Source organism: Dendrobates tinctorius, unplaced genomic scaffold (assembly GCF_039654945.1).
Source record: "Dendrobates tinctorius isolate UK_male_01 unplaced genomic scaffold, ASM3965494v1 ptg000070l, whole genome shotgun sequence".
NCBI classification, from domain to species: domain Eukaryota; kingdom Metazoa; phylum Chordata; class Amphibia; order Anura; family Dendrobatidae; genus Dendrobates; species Dendrobates tinctorius.
Window position 1 is genome coordinate 24,888,353 of NW_027361738.1, and position 24,110 is coordinate 24,912,462.

Sequence of the window (24,110 nt, forward strand, 5' to 3'; positions counted from 1 at the left end):
TAATTTGTATATCTGCAAGATTCTTATTTTTCTTAAAGGCCTAACTCATTGTTCTTTTTCCTATATGCTGAATTTTGTTTCAGATGTCGTATTAGCCGGATTTTGGAAGCTCCTCGTGGTTATGCTTTACTTATTGGAGTTGGTGGCAGTGGTAAACAAAGTCTATCAAAATTGGCAGCGTACATCAGCTCTCTTGAAGTGTTTCAGGTTACTTTGAAAAATGGATATGGGATCCAAGATCTGAGAGTAAGACAAACCACTAAGACAGATTGATTGCTTTGCCTGTAGTCAGTCTGATTGGGGGGAGTATGTCAGCCCAACTGACAGTATAAACTAAGCACGTGGCCATGTAGGAAATGTAGCCTCTATATAAATTGCACCTTTAGTGCTCTAATCGCTGCCTCCATTCTGCAGAAACTAAAGTTTAATCAAATGTTATTATTATTTATTTATATAGCACCATTAATTCCATGGTGCTGTACATGAGAAGGTGTTAAATACAAAGTTATAGATATCGCTTAGAGAAAACAAATTTACAATGACAGACTGATATAGAGGAGAGAGAAATATTCTAATTTGGCTGCCCAGTGTACCCTTGCTGTGGTCACAAGAATCAGTACACTGTTCCCGCCTACTTGTTTCACATTATTCCCGCGCCTCTCACTGGTGATTGACAGCTCTAGCTTTCATACACTGTCTGCAGAGAAAGCCCAGTTAAACCTGCTTTTTAAGTCACCAGTGAGGGAGGCATAGACATACAAAACCAGTGGCCGAAATGGTGCACTCAACCTCTTGGCCATGCCCAAGGTGCACCGAGCACCCTAATTAGCATATATAATTACACTTCAGTTTCAGTTAATTTTTTGATAGAATACATTGGCAGTACTTGAAAACTATGCCCTCAATAGTCCAACAAACTTACATTGGCGGAAAGTCACATTTTGTTTCCGAAATGTCTTCTTCCCTTTAGTCCTATGGCAGAAAATAAAGGGGTAATATCTGACTTTGTTGAAGCTAGGACAGAAAAAAGAGAGTATGAGGCTCAATAGTTAAAAACAACCTGACAACTAACCCAGGGTCCCCCAAACCACCACCATGTATTTTTTTTTTCTTTTTAATCTTTACATTCTTTACTTTTTGACTAATAAATAATTAGCCAATTACTCCATAACACACAAATACATCCTGAGTCAAAAACACTCTTGTAAAACTTTAACAGGAGGGATATCTGTGCAGCCTCTGGACTCAAGGAAAGAAGACAAAAAAAGGGAAGCTTATCATCCTTAGGCAGTATATGAAGGGACAGCAATCAGTACAAAAGAAACGGGGAGAGAAATTTCGACAAAAGTAGACCTCACCAGAAGCATGTGTATCCAACCTGGAAGGTATTGGGAGTTGTCTAGATTGCTGCTTGGCAGATCTGATACAAAGAAACTTAATTTATCTCTGTCCAAGATGTTGATACAGCTTTCATAGCATGAACCCTTAGATCTGATGGTACTGGAAGATCAATTTTGCAGTATTATAAGGCAATATATTGTTTTATCCAGAGGCTTAAGGACGATTTACAAGCTTTATCTCCCTTTCAAGGATCTTGGAATTGCAAAAATATGTGAATTTCCTGAAAATGTGATTTTTCCACGTAGATTTGTACTACCCTTCTGACATTTAAAGGGTGAGATAAAGGGTTCTCAACACTTGCATCTAAGTAATGGAAATTTCTTTATTGGTGTTCCCAACTGATCGCCTTTTGGCAAAAAAGCAGGAACGGTTCTAAAGATTAGACACTATGGATGAAACCTCAGATATTTGATGATTGCTGAGAACACTGTCTTCCAGGTAAAAAGCCAAAGATCAGACAATTGAAGAGATTCAATTGTAGGTCCAAAAAATAACTTTAAGAGCCAGGAAGCGCAAACATGTTCCTCATCATAGAGAGAGAGACAGACTGTTTGTGCTTCTGGGTGGCTTGTGGGCAGGTCTTTCCTTGGTTTCTCGGGCCTAGAGCAGGAAGATAAGACTCTGCCTACAGTTTCGCCTTGGAGCATGTGCAAATCATTAACTGAAAACTTCTAACACTGATTGCACAAGAACCACAAGACTGATTTCTCCACCCCAGGTATCATTTTAATCAGTTAACACTGCCAAGCTGAAAATGCCTGTAGTTTGCTTAGCAGAATCCTGCTGACAGGTTAGCGTTACGTGCAATTTCTCCAGGTCTTGATAGCACATGCCTATCTGCGTTAACAGGTCCTTCCTGTGAGGCAGTTTACAAAATCTTTCTTTCAAAAACTCTAATATAAGTGGAAGTCAGCCTTTCCAAGACCAGAAAGGTATGATCACTAGTTCCAAAACTTGTTACTCTTTGGTCTTCTGGGATCTAACTGCAGAGGAGGGAAAATATGGATAAACACAATTCTCCAGCTGATTGAGAGACTGCCCAGGGTTACCAGATGTTATTGCTTGAAAGGAAAACAGAATCTCTTGACTTTCCTGTTTTGACAAGATGTCATCATGTCTATATTTGGATGACTAAATGTAGAGGGAATCTAATGAAATATGTCCAAATTCAGACTCCACTACCTGAACACAGGACGTTTCGACTGAGCCAGTCTGCTTGATGATTTAGCCATTCCTTGATATGGACTGCTGCAAGATCGTATAGTTTGTCTTTTGCCCATATCATGATTGCTCTGCAGACTTACATTATACTGGAACCCCTTATTCATTCTTGCTTGTTCAAGTAGCACACAGTAGAAAGACTGTATGACCAATACAGATCAGCACTCCGAGATTTTGTAGACCATTAGTAAAATGTAACAAAGCTTGATGAATCGCCTTCAGCTGCTTCCAATTGGAGGACTTCTGGAACTGTGATTGGGACCATTTGTAATGAGTTAAATTATGACTAACATGGGCTATGTAATCTTATTTGGAAGTGTGGCAAGAAAGAGATGCCTTGAGACAGGCAACCTGTCTCAAGGCATCTCATTAGACAGGTTTATCACCTTAATTCACTAACCTAACTCTCCCCAGTTCCCTCTTTCCAAATTTAATCAGAATCTGGTCCTTCCTATTCATATAGGTCAACATCCTCCATGCACCCAATAGCATTTGACATAAACAGATAGGTGTGTGTGGAGAAAAAAAAGTCAGAATTTCAGGAAAAGAATATCTTGCCAACCATTAAGCATGGGGGTGGATCAATCATGCTTATGGGTTGTGTTGCAGCCAATGGCACGGAGAACATTTCATGGGTAGAGAGAAGAATGGATTCAATGAAATTTCAACAAATTCTTGATGTAAACATAACACCATCTGTAAAAAAGCTGAAGTTGAAAAGAGGATGGCTTCTACAAATGGCTAATGATCCCAAAAACACTTCAAAATCCACAACAGACTAAAGCCCCCATTACACATAGCGATATCGCTAGCAATATCGCTGTAACGTCACCAATTTTGTGACGTAGCAGCGATATTGCTAGCAATATCGCTATGTCTGATACTTTCCTCCGACCGGCTCCCCCGCTGCTCATCGCTGGTCGCGTGAGAACGTCCTGGACCATTTCTCGTCGGGTGCTTCCTGTGGCGCCGACGAGCGACGCGTGGACACGGGCGGGAGGACGTCAGGATCGCCGCGTCTGACAGGTAAGTAGCGACCCCCGACCCAGCTCACTAGCGACCACTTAGCGATGCACCAGCGATCCATATTGTTGTCGGGATTTCTGGTGCATCGCTAAGTGTAACGGTACCCTAACTCAAAAGGCGCATGCTGAAGGTTTTACAATGGCCCTCACAGTCCCCTGATTTGAACATCATTGAAAATCTGTTGCTAGACTTCAAAATAGCAGAGCATGCAAGACGACCCAGGAACCTCACAAAACTGGAAAAATTTTACATGGAAAAATGGATGAAAATCCCTTAAACAAGAATCAAGACTCTTGTCTGGCTACAAAAAAACATTTACAAGCTGTGACACTTTCAAAGGGGGTGCTACTAGGTACTAACCATGCAGGGTGACCAAATTGTTGCATCAACCATAAAAATGTAAAAATTGATGATTTTTTGTGTGCCTAAAATACAAAGTAAATGTGTCATTTTGAACTTGCTTAACTGTTCACAATAACAGTAATTTTTACCAGGGGTGCCCAAATTTTACATTTCACTGTAGCACTTTAAGCTTATCTGAGCATTCCAAAGCAAGGTCCAACCCTATCTTTGGTAATCATGCATCAAAAATGGGCATAATAAAAATTGTTGGAAATTACAAAGCTCTCTCTTTATTTGATAATTCCAACTTTATGCTGGCGACAGTGCTAGTCACGCTGTTATTTTTGTGCCTATATAATCTGACCAGGAGTTTCTGACACAAAAATATATATTTTTTTTTTTATAATTCTGAGGTTATATTTCAGTGCTTGCATGAAGTCATATATCCTAAACAGTAGGTCATGCTGAAATTTTCAATTTTATAACAGCTGAAAATCCAGACTTGTCTAGTAATCCCATTAAAAACTAGCAATACGTAGATGGGCATAGAGTGCTCTTGTATGCACGAAATTCAGAAGGTCATTTTTCATTCATCAATGTAAGAACCTCTCTAGTGCTACTCATTTAATGTGGAAATGACAAAGTTTTTTTTAGTGTTTTTTTATCAGTACATGAATTGCATCCATGATGTATATAACCATGGAGTGCTGACCAATCTAACAGAATCCTTAGCAGTCTAGATGTTTTTTTTTTATACTTGCATCATCATCTCGGCAAAGAATAAATCATTGCCTCTTTTCCTTTTCAGGTGGATCTTGCCAATCTGTACATCAGGACTGGAGCCAAGAACATGCCCACTGTGTTTTTGCTGACAGATGCCCATGTCACAGATGAGCGCTTTCTCGTTCTGATTAATGACTTGTTGGCATCAGGTGATTGCATCAACACGTTACTTAAAAGATATTTCCCATTGATAAATAGTCTCTGGTTACAATGAACTTTTAGGAAAGGTGACGCTACTAAAACTGTTCTCATAGGGAACTTGGCATTGTAATCATTATACTTACAGAAGTAGCTAGATAACAAAAAGTGTCCTGTACATATTCCCCATCAATCTGCAACTTGGACCAAATTTAAAGTAAACCCATCACTCGACTCGTGCTGCCCAAAATATGGTTGTGGCTGTTTATGTTTTTATCTGAAATACTACTGAGAAAGCTTGGGCTAGGGGAAAATGTGTGTAGATGGGTAGGTAGCTGGCTTAGTGACAGAAAACAAAGAGTGGTTATTAATGGGGCATACTCAGATTGGGCCAGGGTTACTAGTGGGGTACCACAGGGTTCTGTATTGGGCCCCCTACTATTTAATATATTTATTAATGATCTAGTGGATGGCTTACACAGTAAAATATCAGTATTTGCAGATGATACAAAACTATATAAGGTAGTTAACACAAAGGAGGACAGTTTGCAACTACAGACAGATTTGAGTAAATTGGAGAATTGGGCTGAAAAATGGCAAATGAGTTTTAACACAGACAAGTGTAAGGTTATGCACATGGGAAGGAGAAACAGATGCTACAATTACTTACTAAATGGGAAACTGCTGGGGAAATCAGACATGGAAAAAGACTTAGGCATCTTAGTCAATAAGAAGCTAAATTGGAGTGTCCAGTGTCAGGCAGCTGCCAGATGAAAACATAATTCTCCCTCTGTACAAATCACTCGTCAGACCACACTTAGAGTATTGTGTACAATTTTGGACGTCGGTGCTCAAGAAAGACATTACTGAACTTGAAAGGGTTCAAAGGCGGGCTACTAAAATGATAAATGGAGTTGGTTCACTACAATACCCAGAAAGGTTATCAAAATTAGGTCTATTTACTCTAGAAAAGAGAAGACTTAGGGGAGACTTAATATATATGTACAAGTATATCAGAGGGCAATACAGAGATCTCTCCAATGAACTGTTTGTACCAAGGACTGTGACAAGAACAAGGGGGCATTCTCTTCGTTTGGAGGAAAGACAATTTCTGCACCAACATAGAAGAGGGTTCTTCACGGTAAGAGCAGTGAGGCTCTGGAATTCTCTTCCTAAGGAAGTGGTGATGTGAGTAACAGTATAGAAGATTACGAATAACATAATATTATAGGTAGATGGTTGACCCAGCTTAGGGAAAGGAATTTATTTCCCTATGGAGAAAATTGGCTTCTACTCTGTGGGTTTTTTGCCTTCCCCAGGATCAACAATGCAGAACAGCTGCACTAAAAATAGGTTGAACTAGATGGACATAAGGTCTTCCTTCAGCCTTCAAAACTATGTAACTATGTATGTTACTACAATGTTTCAGAAAAAAAATTAATTTGAAGAGCCGGCTGGCAACTGTAGGAATAGACTAGACTAGACCAGCATCGTCGGTTTCTCTCTGCACCATTCTAGTTGATTAGCAGGTCTCTCCCTTGTGTGTATATAGGGAGAGATCTGTCAATCACCAGGAGCGGTGTGGGGAGAAGACAGCTGGGGGAGGCGCCCCCTCATCTATTGTTTATAGTCCCTAGTCAGCTCTTCCCTGAAAACTGAAGACTGCAGTGTTGTGTGACTGAGCCCAAAAGAAAAAATCCTGAATATAGGTCAAGGGGTGTATCCAAATAAGGGATGAATGAAACAAAAAACTTTATATTAAAACACTTTTATTAAAGAGACATGGTGAAGTGGTGGCACAACTAACAAGGGGTGCCTAGTACATACAAACAGCAAGAGTACATCATATGAGTCATACTCTATAAATACATTAATAAAGGACGTTGTCTGAAACGTGCGTCGGGGTGCTTGCCATACATACATATATATTCTATGTGTATATATCTATTCTTTTCTAACCTGTCAGTTTGATTTTACTGTACACCACACATGAATTGCCGGCTTTTCAAAGGACACCGGTGCATATTTCTCGTAAGTCACACGGATGGTCCGTGTGGTGTGCAATTTTTTTTTCTCGCACCCATAGACTTACATTGGCGAGTCTCGGCTGATATACGCAGCAAATCGCAGCATGCTGCAATTTCACTCACACAGAACCACACAAAGAAAGATGATCAAAAGGCAATCATAATATGTATAAAAAATACAATTTTTATTAGAACAACATTAAAATCATACCACCAAATATTGGAACAGACAGGAAAGTACAAGGCATTCACTGCTCATAACACTCAAAGACGCTGAGGTTCAGGAGAACAGACACCACTGATGGAATAACAGGGCTAAGGGGGTATTAGAATCAGGTGTATAAAACGCAATGTTGTCCACTACTGCACAGTAATAATAGTTCTCGCCATAAGGGAAAAACATACAACAAGGTGAAGAGTTTGGACCTAAAACAATGTGCAATCTCCAAGTAGGGGAACATGCAATTTTACCATAATAATACCCACTGCTGCGCAATGATCTCTATATAAACCTATAAGGGCATGATATGCCCAGCACGACCTAGTGTGTCCCTTTTCCTTTGACTATTTTATATGGCTATGCAGGGTAGCAAGAGAATGTTACTAAATATGTCACCTGACAGTTCCCTGTAGTCAGGTTACTGCTGCAATGCTATATCCTACTGCGCAATAATAAATGTAGTATATACCTATACAAGGTGTCACATTTCTAGCACCACCTAACAAGCCCATCATACTAGTGACTATCAAAACTCCATAATTAATAATAATTACCTATTGGTGTCAGTGGTACATAGTGCCGTGCTTCCTGGGCCAGCGCGTCCGCCCCGATGCACGTTTCGGACTCCTTTCTCAAGGGGCCTACCATTCAAGCTGTGTCTCAGCGTTTTATATCTCCCGGCCGCAGCGTGCATTACCGCCCGACCGGAAGTGACGCTCACCGCCCGGAAATGACGCGCCATGTTGCCTAGTCACCAGCGATGCTAGCGGGCGTCGGCGTCACGCGATGGGCGGAGCCAGGGCGGGCTCAGTCCATGGCAATAGACGCCAAGAGCCGGCGGACATAGCAGCGATCAGGCCGCATGCGCATGCAAGACGGGAGCGCAGAGACACCCTTCACCATACATAATAATACAAATACTACAAAAAGGCTTATTAAAACCATCAGGTGATACCGGGACCTAATGCAGGCATATTCTCACACTAAGACATTATTATTCTATAAGAAAACACCCAAATACATAAGTGCTAGCCACCAACGGTATACATTTACAGTCATGGATGTTGTAACCATATGGAAACATATCATTAGTATGTCAAAGATATTCAACACGATACAATCCTATACATACCATAAAAATATACATATTTAAATATTTAAACTGCAACATCAGCTTTTATCTACGCATATCTCATATCTTCAATGTTTCATAAAAACATATCTTGATAATTTTGCTCATGCTGATCTTCTTCATCATGATCACCGAAGACATCTCAACCACAAGGTCACCAGATACACCGAAAAAGTAAATGAAACTGAACTAGATAATAAGAAATAAAAACAATATTAGAATTGAGGTTTTAGAGCAACAAACACCTCTCCAACCAAAGTAAGGGAATTGGATAAAGAGAGGTTAAATAAAGGGGGCATAACTAATATTCTCATTGAGTCCAGATGGATGGACCTTGCCAAGGGTCCATATCCATCTGGACTCAAGCAGGGCCAATCTCTTCGAGGTACTACCTCCACGTATCCCCACATCCAACATATCAATACCCCTGAATCTGAGTAAGCTGCCATCGCAGCCATGATGTCTCCTAAAATGTTGGGGGATAGTTTTTAATGATGCCATGTCCTCGGCGGTCGCTGTTGCCTCAATCCCAAGTACGTGTTCTCTGACACGGATTTTAAATTGTCTGGTCGTCATGCCAACATAGATCTTGCGACATTGGCATACCGCATAATAAATGACATTTTTACTAGTACAAGTAATCCGTTTCTTTATTTTAAACTCAGGGGAACCATCCTGACTCAAAAAAGAGTCCACATGATCTATGTTGGCACAGGCACATCGGCGACAACTGATCCGGCACCAAGATCTCTCTCATGCGGCCCCAGTTTTCTGCAATACACTGCTCCAGATGATCTGATTAATATCAAGCCCCCACATTTTTAAGACATGTTTATTGGCTCACTTCATTAATCTAACTGTCACGTCCTCCACCGGTACTTACCTGCGCGACCCCGTGCGCACCTCCCGACGTGCACCCGCTCCACGGCGCGCTCCCGCTCCTGACATCCGGCCTCAGCGACGTCGGTCCCGCGCTCCTGTGCCCGACGCTCTGTCTAGTTCCTGTGACGCGGTGGCTCCGCCCCCAACATGGCGGCGCCCACCGTCTATTTCTTCCCGGCGTCTCCCCAGGTAAGACGCCTGTGTATCTTTGTGGTGTCGCTGTCCGTATGGTCAGCATTCACTACGCTCCCAGGCCCCTGTCTCTTGTCTGCCCTGCTTGTGCTTTCTTTGTTAGCTGTTGTGCGCAGCTCCTCGCCATCTCTTGTCCCTGTCTCGCCTCTGGCTCCTTCCCTTCTGTCTCTGGTGTCCTACTGTGTACCGGCTGTCCATTGTTCTCCTAGTCCGTTTTTATTTCATGTCCTAATCTCTATTGTTACCTCTCTCTCTCTTACAGTCCCCTGCTTCCTCCAGTCCTGAGTGCTCCACGTCCGTGTCCCTCTGCAGCTCCATGTTCGCTGTCACCCCGCTCTGCTGCTCCTCTGACTCTCCACCGTAGTCTCCCTGGTGCTCACCTAGTCGCCTCTTTGGCTCCGGCTGTCACGGTTCCATCCCTTGTGGGCCTGCCCCTAACGCTCCCTGTATAGTGGGTGGCTCCACCTGGTCAGCTCACCCGCAGGGGCTCTGGAGCCGTGGCCCAGAGGGTCCACTCCGGGTTGCTGTAACTCTTTCTGCCATTCTAGCACAATCCGTAACACTAACTCTTCCCTGTTCCCCCTTTCTAAATCTTTCTCAGAATCTGGTCCCTCCTATTCATCGATCTTCACATCTTCCATGCTCCCAATAGCACTTGCTAACTGTACTTAGACACTGGCTGGTGACTGGTTTATGCAGCTTTATTTGAAAACTCCTATTTATTATAAAGATGACCATGCACAACAAGGACATTTTACCTATAGTGTTACCCCACTTCCACAGAAAATTGTAAGCTTGTGAGAAAGGAAAGTCTTCACTCCTCCTGTAACTGTTGAATTATGTGTTGCTTTGTACTGTCGTTATTGTCTGTACTTGTCTCTGATTCATTTTAAAGTGCTGTGGGATTTGTTGGCGCTATATAAATTTATTATTATGTCATTAAAATGAATGGCAGACAAGAGCTAGAAACACCTCCGACCCCAAAAGCTATGAGTTATCCAAACACCTTGATTTAATACACTGGATTAGCTGTCAAGATTTTCCCTGAGTGGTGCTGGTAGAGCTCTGGTATACTGGAGATCAATGAGCCTGTATTTTGGGAATGGTCACAGGTAAAATAATGAACTTGTCATTTTCTGATCTTCCTAAATTCTAGAATTTCATTTTTTGCTAAATTACTTATTAATCTGCACTAGTCAAACTGCTTCTTTGTATTCAAGACAATACAACAAGACCATTTTTAGCCAATCATCAGTGGCAAATAAAAAAAATATTCTTTCAGGAGAGATCCCTGACCTGTTTAATGAAGAAGAAATGGACACCATTGTATCTGGTATTCGCAATGAGGTGCGAGGACTTGGATTGGAGGACTCTAAGGAAAATTGTTGGAAGTTCTTCCTGGAGAGAGTCAGGCTTCAGCTTAAAGTAAGGCTGGGATTTGTATATGTTGTTTTATTATGTTGTATATAGTAAGTATTTGCATCTTTTGTGACCAAAACAACGATATATTTGTATTTTCTAATCTTAACCAGTTAAGGACCTTGGAGCAGAGACCTGCCCCACCACTGAAACCAACATCCCTTTTAGGTCGAAGATAGTCTCTGTTCACTCTGTTCGCCTGTTCTACACTTAAAATGAGCACTGACAGTGCTATCTGTTGCCAGCTCATCCCTTCTAATTAGAGCTGTCGAGGGAGTGCACTGTCACTGCACTGAGAAGAATATTGCACAGTGATAAAGAAGTTTGGGCTGAGCATGTCGCAATTAATAACATACACATGCTCAGAAGAGCGGGGAATAACCCAGCCCCTAAAATGTAAGACACTGGTAACGCTTTGTTTCAGGGTGGAGACCGAGACTGCAGCAGTGATCGCAGCCTCTGCCCCCTGGTGATGTCTCATTTGAATATCCCAGCATGCACTTGGGTTCTCAAATGAAGTGTAACCAAAACGGAAATAGGTGAAAAAAAAATAAATTAAAGCTGTTATATTAGAGGAAAGGATAGTGACTTTTTAATTAATCCATATTCGAAAAACAATTACATTATTAAACTAAATAGATAGACATTTAGGATAAATATCAAGATTAGTTTCGGACCAATCCTTTAAAGGGAATCTGTCACCTATATTTAGTGATATCATGTAAAGATATCATTAAATTGTGCGTCCTATAAGGATTCTATTCGGACTTTTGACTCCCCCCGACCCAGCACCTTTGAGGCATAAATACCTTTTTTTTTAGCTTGTTGTGGATGCATGCAAATCGCCCCGGTCCGGTCCGATGGACGTGGCTTAGTAGTCTTCTCCCCCCCACCTCCTCGGCTTGCTTCACGTAATCTTCGTATGAATACCACAGACGCCGTTGGTTTCCGCACTTGCGCAATATAAAGGCCCCCGGCGCGTGCGCGGTCTATGTCCCAGAAGTGTGTCCTGCATGTGAAGACTTCCGGGGCATAGACCGCGCTGGAAAATACCGGCGCTTGCGCAGTAGCGATTATTTGCTTCGCCCACAGTTGGGCAAAGCATACTGCGCAGGCGCCGGGGGCCTTTACATTGCGCAAGCGCTGAAACCAACGTCATCTGTGGGATTCACAGACAAAGATTACGTGAAGCAAGCCGAGGAGGTGGGGGGGAGACTACTAAGGCCTTTTTCACACTTCCGTTTTTTACAATCAGTCAAAATCCACCAGGTTTTGAAAAAAACGGATCCGCAATTTTTTTTTGCGGATCCGTTTTTTTCCCCATTGACTTCCATTATTGGCGGATTTTGACGGATTGCCGTCCGTTGCATCCGTTTTTGTGAGGATCCGCCATAATGTTGCTGGCCGTTAACATCCTCAAAGATTTCCAAACGGAGCTTGCAACGTTTTTTTGGCCGGCGGATCCTCCAGACACTGATTTAACACGAAATTCTGTGTGGGTTCTCTCTCTCTCTCTTTCTCTCTCGCCAGCGGTTCCTTTAAATTTCCTCATTTTGCGGATCCGTCAGAAAACGAATCCTGTGGCATCCGTTCACATCAGTTAATAATGGATCCGCTTCTCCGCCTTTTTGGCGGATTGTAACTGACACAAAAACTGAAGTGTGAAAGAGGCCTAAGCCACGATTTGCATGCATCCACAACAAGCTAAAAAAAATATTTATGCCTCAAAGGTGCGGGGTTCGGGGGGAGTCAAAAGCCCAAATAGAATCCTTATGGGACGCACAATTTAGTGATATCTTTACATGATATCACTAAATATGGGTGACCGATTCCCTTTAATATCTGCAAATAGCTTAATACAAAAATACTAAAACAACATACGGTACTGTATTTGCTATAGAGCTAAATATTTATATAGTAATTAATCATATTGTCACTGTGTCCTAGCTTGTGTTGAGGTGACAATCTGACATTTTAGACATCATAGCTTTGATTTATGAAACCCTCTAATTTTATCTCAAGTCGGAAAGTGTCTCTTAATCCTGTGTAGTTGATTTATCAAAATGTCTCATGTAAAGAACCGGCCTGATGAATCAACATCTTAGAGTAACGCAGGATTAAGTGTTCAGTTTGTCAGGAGCTGCAGCAGCAGAGGTTGTTATTCTGCTTGTCATTAATGTCACTTAATAGCAGAAAATATCGTGTATACACCACATGGGACCTTTCCGGGTTTCAAATAATTTTAAGGAATGTGGATCCCATTTATTGGCAGACCAATGAGTATGGTAAATAAGGCTAAACAAGGCTTGATATAAGACTTGAATAGATGCTGAATATGTGGAAAACTACAGACGAGATGAGAATGATTGGCACACGACAAGATCTTGTCTAAGGCTGGGTTCATATTGCGTTTAGGGGGTGCGTTTAACGCATCCATTACATAGCGGCATTAACGCTATTTCACGGATGTGATAACGCGCCCATACACTGCTAAAGACGAGCGCATCGCTGACGCATGCCATAATCTGCATGCGTCAGCGATGTGCCGTCATCCTGTGACGGACCCTTGGACGCAGGCTGCAGAGTCCGAGGTCCATCACTGCTAGCGCAGATTAAGCATCTGCGCTAGCGGGATCACATAACGTGATTGCGGTATTTAATAGCGTTAACGCAGTCCGTTAACACTATGCGTTGCGTTGACCAGACTGCATTAAGGCAATCTGAACCTGGCCTTACAGTGAAAATAATCGTATGGAAAATAAACAGAAAGCACTACTAGCCTCCTCTTTTACCCATCTTTAAGCTTTGCAGTTGAAATAATTACTGCCCTCCATTTCTAACCTATAGCCAATCTCTGTATATAAAAATGAATGTGTGTGTGTGTGTGTGTGTGTGTGTGTGTATCACCAACCAATCACGAAGCATCTTTCATTTCACCAGAGCTGTTCAAAAGAAGCTGACCTGTGATTGGTTGCGATGGCAACAGTTTTCCCACTTGACAACACCTCAGCAGACACTGACATAGTGGGAGAAATATAGCATCCCTGGGAACATAAGCTCCCAGCTACTGTCTGCCCCCCTGAAAGGAGCAGAGAGCACATGACAGAAATGAATCCCCCCTCCGTCCCATATCCCCATCACACATCCTCCATCCCGTAGGCACATCTTCCCTCTTAAAGGGATCATTGTTATGGAAGTCAGAGCAAATCCACTCTGTGCTTTGGTACTGACCCCTGGCCCTTCTTAAAGAGATCTCCGGTATGGAAGTCGGGGCCAATTCATCCAGCGCTTTAATTCTGACCCCAGGCCCTTCTTAAAGGGATTCCCGGTATGGAAGTCAGGGCAATTGCCTTCAAATGCTCTTGTACTGACGCCAGGCTCTCTTAAAGGGATCTCCTGTATGGAAGTTAGGGCAAATCCCTCGTGCTCTGATTCTGACCTCAGGGTTCTATTAAAGGGATCATTGGTATGCAAGTCAGGGCAAATCCACTCAGCGCTCTGGTTCTGACCCAAGTCCCCTCTTAAAGGGATCCTCGGTACGGAAGTGAGGGAAAATCCACTCTACACTTTGGTACTGACCGCAGGCCTCTCGTAAAGGGATCTCCGGTATGTAAGTTAGGGTAAATCCCTCAGCGCTCTGATTCTCACCCCAGGCTTCTATTAAAGGGATCACTGGTATGGAAGTCAGGGCAAATCTACTCAGTGCTCTGGTTCTGATGCCAGGCCTCTCTTAAAGGGATCCCCAGTATGGAAGTTAGGACCGTTCCACTCAGCACTCTGGTTCTGACTCCAGGCTGACGGGATGATGTGGGATATTAGGGGTAGTTGTCCAGTGGCTCTGGCTGATGGGATGATGTGGGATATTGGGAGTAGTAGTCCAGTGGCTCTGGCTAACGGGATGATGTAGGATATTAGGGGTAGTAGTCCGGTGGCTCTGGCTGATGGGATGATGTGGGATATTAGGAGTAGTAGTCCAGTGGCTCTGGCTGACGGGATGATGTGGGATATTAGGGGTAGTAGTCCAGTAGCTCTGGATGACGGAATGATGTGGGATATTATAGTGAATGTGGCTATGCGGAGCGGGCGGGGCTCTACACTCAGCTTTATATATATATAGATATATATAGATATATATATATATATATAATCATTATATAATTTGTTATAACTAACCGTAGTTAGTTACTATGCCCGGGCGTCGCCGGGCTCCTCAGCTAGTATTTCATAAAGATAGCAGAAATTAAGTTATGAAGATGGAAATATTTGTATAAATGGAATACAGGCCTCAGTAGCAATGATTAAGTAAAGGAGATGTCCCATAGACAACATCTGCAGCTATCCACAGGATAAAGGGTTTAATTGCTGACTATGCCAACTACTTGGACCCCTACCAATTACGAGAAAGGGGGTCCTAAAGTCCCCTGTAAGATTGAAGCAGTATTGAGCATGTGTGACCACAGTTCCTTTCAATGTCTAGGTTGGAGGTCGCACATGTACACTACTGCTCAATTCACATGTGGGACTGAAGACCTCCATTTCTCTCTGTTTATTAATGTTTTATGTATTGATAAAAAATACATATCATTTTTATGTTAATAATGCATAGCTAAACTTAATTTTTTTTATACTTATAAATATCCACCCTTTCCAAAAATAAATAAATTATCATTTGCTGCCTGTAGAAAACTCGACTTTCCAGCTGGTTGCAACAATTACTGATTGATAAGATTTACAGCAGTTACTGAACAGTACTATTAGAAAATTAATTTTATAGATTTTTTTTGCTTTTTTTCAACTGAATATATTTAGAAATAAAACATTTTAAGTTCGCTGTGCATTAAATACATATTGTATGTCATTTTTGATGATATACATTTTAAATATGTTCAAGTGCTTGTCTCAGAAACATGGCCCCGTTCCATATGTCCTATTTGAATGGCTGTAATACAATACTGTATGTAATGTAATACACATACCATTTATATCTAGCTACAATTTCGCCGGCAAAAACAGATAATCGGGTGGCTCCAGAATCCACTCAATTAGTTCAAAAAAGTGCTATCATAGAAACCATTCCATTAATTCATAAAATCATAAAAATTGATGTTCCATTCTAAAATTCATAAAACACTTCTAAATATATGCAATAATCCACCATAATAGTGATTAATTGAAAATTCTACCTTGTTATAGTTATTACTTTCAATTTGTTATCCAATTTTTAATTGTCGATGGTGTAAAGATTTTAATTAATGAAAACCTAGTTTGAGGTTTGTGAATCACAGAACCATTGCGTTCCTGGTACTTAGTTTTGCTGCGTAATTGAGTGCGTCTTGTTATTGTTACCTAACGTGCCATCTTCCCTTTTTTTTCTTCAGGTCATTCTATGTTTTTCTCCAGTTGGTTCCACCCTGCGTGTTCGAGCTCGGAAGTTCCCAGCTATAGTTAACTGTACAGCTATTGACTGGTTCCATGTGTGGCCACAGGAGGCCTTGCAGTCGGTCAGCAGTAGGTTCATTCACGACACAGAGGATATTCAGGTAGGACATTATTGTTCCATAGCAGAACAGTGAGGTGTGATTTCACAAATGGCTCTTGTTTATAAAATGCATCTAAGGTATTTGATGTTATGCGTTTTTTTGTTTTTTTTTCGTGATATGGGCTGAATTGAAAAACTAAATTGGTTCCCCATTTTTAACATAAAACAAATATTTTCTGGTATGTCATAATAAATAAAATTATCAACTGTGTATATAAAGTAAACAAAACATAAGATATACGGTGCTGACCCCATTGTTTACACCACTGAGCAGCAGCTCTCAGGCGGTAGGACTGTAATGGTCTGTTTACATGGACCGACCAACAGTACGAAAGGTCCCCCAATCAATAAACCTTTACTGATTTGCAGTCATTTGATTGCCTGTTTACCCCGGCAGACCAAAGCAAATGATGCTCATTATGCAATCTATACTAGATCACTCAGAGCGCATAAGCTACCTAGGTTCTTAACAAGGCGAGTGTAAGGAAGTGCAGATGCTGCTTACACCCACCTCTAAATTATAATGGTATTATAAAATGCATTAAATGTGGTTTTATGTATTTGGTAATTTGCATGCACTAGGTTGGTACAGACAGGGTTATTTGTTGTGACTAGCCCAGGATGGGAGGAACTACATGGGCATACAGGATACAACGTCCTGGTAGTGAGTTAGTTGTGGTTTAAATAAAAATATAAATTTTTAAGAAATTAATTCAAAAAGTATGAACATGAATTTCCTTTAAAAACACACTTTTTTCAAAAATTGTTAAAAAAACACCTACCCAGTGCAAAAAAAATGGTACAATACCACTGATAAAGAAGAGACCGAACCTACAATATCCCTACACTAGGCCTAACTGATTTCTGCCTGACTATGGAGGTTGGCACCCTAAGAAACGATTTTTTTGGCACCCCCACTCAGCGAGGACTGTCCCTTACTCCGCTATTACTTTATTTCCCTGTTGATAAACGTGGGAAAACAATTTACAGTGCAGAAATGAAAACATAGAGGAGAAAAATATAAATATATAATACAGTGGCCATAATTTTTCAGCAGTTGACTTGTATATAAATAAATAGCAGATATATCATAATGATTAAAGCGCAGATGAGTACCAAGCACTTATTTGCAAAACCAAAATAATATCAGGATTCTACATCATGGCATCCGGCATCTAAACATCCACATTATTTTCTAAGACCTCCTGATGAACCGCGAAAGCAGGGAAACGCGTCGGGATAAACATGGCCGATAATAAGTACCCCCTTTTTCATTCTAGCCTGACATTATTTTGCAAATACATCTCTACCCCGAGTTTTGGTGGGGTAATTAGGAGTGTTAGGCGTCGGGTTCCTTTCGCTGCACAGCGGGAATCCCGAGCCTTGCTTCCGGCGGTCTCCCATTCCTCTCCAGCCGCAGAGGAGGTTGCTCAGCAGACTCGTCGGTCCCGGCGCTCTACCCAGACCAGCTCCGTGGGTTTAGTTGCTGCTGCCACCTCTGGTCCAGCTATAGCAGCGCATGCTGGTAGGCAGCGAGCTACTCCAGGGGCTAAGTCCTCCTTTTGGTCCACTGAGCATGCCCGTGGGACGATCTTTCATTGGAGATCGGAGGTCACATGCTCAGGTCCTTCTCTAGCTCAGATTGGACCATCAGAAAGGTCAGGAAGGTCCCGGAAGGACGCGGCTATGACAGGTTCGCATGGCCGCTCAGCCATGCGCTAGTATAGACTGCATTACCAGACTATGAGGGGTGAGTGTTATATGCAAGTATGAATATCTCTGGTGACTGACTCTACCCTTGGTACGCATGTGTTGTGCAGCCTGGCCTGTTAAGCGCCCAGGCTTAGGTGAAGGTAGAGGCAGAGTCTGAGACTAACATCAGTGTCCACCGGTGGCACTGCACTCCACGGTGCACATGCACGACACTCCACCTTAGTCAGCAGCTATAGTGGCATCTGCAGATGCGACGCCGCATGCTCAGTAGGTCTAGAGGAACTCAGACCTTGTGACCTTGGGGCTGAGCTCTGTGACCGCATACTGAGCGCTCTCTTGCCGAGTGCTGTGATTTTAACAGGCTCCGGCATTTATGTTCAGCGGTGGCACGGCTCTGTGTCATAACAGAGTTCGCTTCTGTTCACACTGGGTGATGTTAACCCACGTGTGACCTCTTGTATACCGCTTTATACTTCTGCCATTACTAAGCAGCAGTTTACCACCCTTGCATGGTGGACCCCGGGCTGCGAACGCACCTTACTATTATTTTATTATTTGGTGCGTTCGGCATCTAGCTTGAGTACTTTTTGTGCCTTGACATGTCAGGTGTGACTGCATCAATATATCATTGGTTTTGCAAATAAGTGCCGGGTACTCATCTGCGCTTTAATCATTGATATATCTGCTATTTATTTATATACAAGTAACCTGCTGAAAAATTATGGCCACTGTATTATATGTTTGTTTTTCTCCTCTATTTTATCATTTCTGCACTATAAATTATTGTTTTCCCATGTTTATCAACAGGGAAATAGTAGGGGAGTGAGGGACAGTCCTCGTTGAGTGGCGGCGCCAAAAAATTGTTTCTTGGGGTGCCAACCTCCACAATCAGGCCGAAATCAGTTAGGCCTTGTGTAGGGATATTGTAGGTGCTGTCTTGTGTATAAATATGTGATTCTACAGATGTTGTACTCTAGTCTGATGAAGAGACCTGAGTAGTCTCGAAAGCTTGCAATTTGTTACCATCTTTTCAGTTAGCCATTAAAAGGTATCAACCACTGAGGACTCTCAATTCTAAATATTCTTCTATCTACTGGCTAACACGGTACAAAGATATATATCTTTCCTGACTTATCCCAAAGAATGTGTTCCTCACAGGTCAGCTGGGAACTGAGAAAAGTAGTGGGGGGCTGTATCATTCTCGACTTGTGTGGCCTTCACACGGTAACACTGAGCTTCCTATAATGGGTTGCTGGACTTTTGTGACTTGTAAGGGAAGCAAGATATCATCATATGTAACCGAAGCGTTCCTATATCTGCATAATGCAAGTGAAGCATCTGTGAAGTGTTGTGCCTGTGAGGAGGCCACGGAGGTAGTCGTGGTGGGGTGCTGTTACATTCCCATACCCTGGCACCCCACAAAGGAAACATAAAGTAGAACACTCACTTTAGATTCTAGCGTTCCTTCTGCCTCAGCCATCCTGGCTCCAGATTACCGGTTCTCACAATATTCAAAATTGAGAGTCCTCAGTGGTTAATACCTTTTAATGACTAACTAAAAATGTGGTCACAAATTGCAAGCTTTCGAGACTCCTCCGGTCTCTTCGTAAGGCATTGACTAATGCAAAATCTGAAGAATCACATATTTATGCACAACACAGAATAGAAATAATGCAATAGATAAGACAAGTGACGTGAAGCAGAACTATCATTATGGCAGAGTGATGGACAGTTATGGCCATAAATATTGGAACAGTTCATAGATAAGGGGTATGAAAGTTTTATAGTCCTCTGATTGGGGTTTGGTTCTGTGTTGTGATGCCCCCACAAGGTCTTAGAGGCAAATTCCTAAACTGATGTAAAAAGACATAACTCCATGCGATACATTCATTCCTGCTCTGAGTGTGTCAAAGGTTGTCATGAGTTTATACGCCCAGACCCTTCTGTCTCTCTGAGATTTGAAATTACCTTTCAATACAAGTAATTTCATATCTATGGTGCTATGATCAGGCATACAAAATGTTTTGCCACAGGTAGATCCATTCTTTTTTCTCTCATTGTGTGGCGATGAGAATTCATCCTTGTTCTCAGTTTTTGCCCTTTTTCCCCCACATACAGACCCCCAGTTGGACATTTAGTACAAATAATTAAGTACACCACATTAGATGTGATGCGACTGAAAGTACCTGGGATCTTGTAGTCCTGATGTGAATTGGGGATCTTTATCTTGTCCGTGGTCATTATAAATGGACAGGTTTTACATTTTTTCTGGTTGCAAGGAAAGGTGCCTGCAGCTGTTGGAGAGGACAAAAAGTCTGATTTCCCATTTAATTTCTCTCTCCTCTTATATGTTCTAGCACATCAGAAAAGAGAGAAACGGGGTCCCTCGAGTTCCCCCCGGTACCTCCTGCATCCTGCGGTCCTGTCCCCCGTCCGTCGGCGTCTTCTTCCGGGGAGAAAATGGTGGGCACATGCGCAGTGCGCCCGCCCATATCTGCTGGCTGGCACCCAGCAACAATAGGAGATTTCTCTTATTGGTTCATTTTTATCACTGTCATAGACCCTATCACAGTGATCAAAATAAAAAAATAGTAAATCAAGCGCCCCTTTATTACCCCCTCAGTTAGGTAAAAATAATAAAATAAAAAAACTTATTTTTTTCCATTTTTCCGTTAGGGTTAGGGCTAGGGATAAGGGTTATGGTTGGGGTTATAGTTGGGGTTAAAGCTAGGGTTAGGGTTGGGGTTAGGGTTATAGCTAGGGTTGGGTTGTGGTGTTGGGGTTAGGGCTGTGTTAGGGTTGAGGTTAGAATTGGGGGCATTCAACTGTTTTGGTACATCAGGGGGTTTCTAAACACAACATGGCGCTTGCCATTGATTCTTGCCAATTTTGCGTTCAAAGCGTCAGACGGTGCTCCCTCCCTTCTGAGCCCTGCCATGCACCCAAATAGTGGCTTTCCCCACATAACGGTGTACTCAGGAGAAATTGCGCAACAAATTTTGAGGTCCATTTTCTCCTGATACCCTTGTAAAAATATAAAAGGTCGGTTCCAAAGTAATTTTTTTGTGAAAAAAGTAAAATGTTCATTTTTTTTGCTCCACATTGCTTTAGTTTTCATGAAGCACCGAAAGGGTTAATGTACTTCTTGAATGTGGTTTTGAGCATCTTGAGGGGTGCAGTTTTTAGAATGGTGTCATTTTTGAGTATTTTCTATCATATAGACCCCCAAACTCACTTCAGATTTGAGATGGTCCCTAAAAATATGGTTTTGTAAATTTCTAACTTCCTAACAAAAATAATTATGTTTCCAAAATTGTGCTGATGTAAAGTAGAAATGTGGGAAATGTTATTTATTAACTATTTTGTGCGATATGCCTCTCTGATTTAATGGTACAAAAATTAAAAGTTTGAAAATGGCAACATTTTCAAAATTTTTGCCAAATTTCCATTTTTTCATAAATAAACGCAAATCATATCGAAGAAATTATACCACTAATATGAAGTACAATATGGCACAAAAAAAAGTCTCAATCAGTGGGAGCCGTTGAAGCGTTCCAGAGCTATAACCTCATAAAGTTACACTGGTCAGAATTGTAAAAATTGGCTTGGTCATTAAGTACCAAATTGGCTCTCTCACTAAGGGGTTAAATCAAAATCTTTAGTGGAACAATCAGAAGGAAAAGTATAATAGAAACACATCACCACTTCTGTATTTATCACCCACTCCTGGATTTGGCTTACAAATACTGATGGAAAATACTGACCAAATACTGACTGTGGGAACGTGGCCTTAGGGATAGGGTCCGGAAATGTGGGCAGAGTATGAAATGCAACTCTGCATGCTATAAAATGCCTAGGTGAATCTGAGTTCACACTGTGTAGGTGCACATAGCTAAACGTATATAGCAGGGAAAGCTCCCCTTGGCTTCTGTAGGCATCCATTGACCAGATAAAGGCTAAGAAACATTCATGGCTCCTGCCTGACTGCTTTGGGCTCCAAAATGTTTAATTAATTGTAGAGAGGTCCATCACCATGAGTTCCTATGTTGAACGGATAGAGCTACATCAATCCAGACTGTGGAAACTGTAAGGCATATACCTCATGAGTGTACATGCTCGGCACTAGGGTCAGATCCTATGTGCATTTATAGCCTAAAGAATAAAATGTCTGATTGAAATTACCTGTTTTCATAGTTTATCTAAGGGCTTGTTTGAATGAGCGTCTTCTGGGTCTTTATACTGTTCTTGTGCCAAGAGTACCAACTACTGATAGCGCACGGACAAATGCCGTTGACTAGGCTAGTTCATATGAACGTTTTTTACCCATGGATTAATGGTCTGCGTGTAAGAAAACAAACATGCACCATTCCGCTGATCGGCTGCAGCTGTCACTATTCCATTAGAGCAGGCGTACATAATGTCTATTGATCACCAGTAATTGCAGCACAAACATCACTGGAATGACACTGGTCCAGAAGGGAAAAATATGTTTTTTTATTTGTTTTATGTGGGACACTTAAGCAATTAATAAGAGGTTGTCCAGTAGTGTAAAAAACCTTTTAAATCAGAAGGAAAAATATAAACTTTTACTATACGACTCTAATCGACTATTCAACTGTAATCTTAAAACTATGTTTTTAGTAGGTTTTGAATCCATTTATAAGATGTAATGTGTAGATGTAATGGTTCCAGATTTTATGTAGTGTGACACAGAATTTATTTGGCAAGCACCTGCAGCAGTTCAGTGTAGTTAGATGAACGTTATGTGAAATAGCTGCTATTTTCGAATGTTATCAAGATTACTATAATTCATTGTATGTATGGTTTTCTAGAACTTGCTATATGATAATTAAATCCACAGTAAAGTGTTATCGGGTACAGTTTAGTTCAGCTCTGGAAGTGTAAAAACACATCTCTAAGTGTCTAGCAATATGTGTAATTTAAAGTTCCAATTTGTCTGTATAGACGGCTTTCAGAGGAGACTTCTTGGATGTAGCCTTACACTTATTACGTTTATGGAAAGGTATAATATATGAAGACAGGTATATAGATTAGTGTAGTTAAAAAACAATCCTTTAGTGGCTAATGACTTGAACATTCATTAAATGGAATGTGTCATCAGAAAATGACCTTTGGTTGTTACGTTAATTGTATTTTTTTTAGCCTTTTTGTAGTCTTTTTTTTTTATCTATCTATCTATCTATCTATCTCCAATCTACCAATCTCCTATAAACGCTGGCCACGAACCAGCATCTTAATGACAGGTTTGTGATGTGCTGCAGGCTGGCACTTGTTAAATGCCACTGTCAGTGACAGCGGCATTTAACTGGTTAACAGTCTTTGGTGGAACTTGGATCCACCCGTGACTGTTAGAGGAACGTGATGGCTGATTAAATCAGCCATCAAGTGGGTGAAAAGATGTGTGTTCAGCACCGCAGCCCCCATCAAAGGCAAAGACACAGCCGATGATGTAAATAGACGCCATTGGTCGTGAAGGGGTTAACATAGATGATGTGAAAAATACCAAAACATAGTGATACAAATGATTAAAAAAGAAAAAATAAATACATTAACATAAAATACAGTCTTGGCCGAAAGTGTTGCCACCCTTGAAATTGTTCCAGAAAATGAAGTATTTCCCAGAAATTTATTGCAATTACACATCTTGTTATACACATTTGTTTCCTTTGTATGTATTGGAACCACACAAAAACACAGAGAAAAAAAGCAAAGTGGACATCATTTCATGCAAAACCTCAACAGTAGGGTGGATAAAAATAATTGGTGCCTTTCCAAAAAAATTGATGAAAGGTTGCAACGCAGGATTGTCCTGATGGTGTATAAGTAGCCCCAATAACGTTCCAAAGAAATTCATGCTGTCCTGCAATCTCAGTGTGCATCAGTGTCAGCACAAACCATCCGTTGAATGAAATGCTGACACCAAGACATAAAAATGCTAGACTGCAGTTTGCCAAAATGTACATGAGTAAGCCAGAATCCTTCAGGGCAAATAGTGTTGTAGACAGATAAGACCAAGATAGAGCTTTTTGGTAAAGCACATCAATTCTGCTGTTT

General features: G+C 41.5%; 1 protein-coding gene across 1 annotated transcript in view; it reads left to right on the plus strand.

Annotated features, from left to right (window-relative positions):
* Positions 1–24,110, plus strand: part of DNAH11 (dynein axonemal heavy chain 11) — a 395,178-nt gene that overhangs the window by 251,191 nt on the left and 119,877 nt on the right. Inside the window, exons 53-56 of the mRNA XM_073581471.1 lie at positions 84–246; positions 4,799–4,922; positions 10,647–10,789; positions 16,162–16,323. Of these exons, the coding sequence (XP_073437572.1) occupies positions 84–246; positions 4,799–4,922; positions 10,647–10,789; positions 16,162–16,323 (592 nt within the window). The remainder of the gene's footprint in view (positions 1–83; positions 247–4,798; positions 4,923–10,646; positions 10,790–16,161; positions 16,324–24,110) is intronic.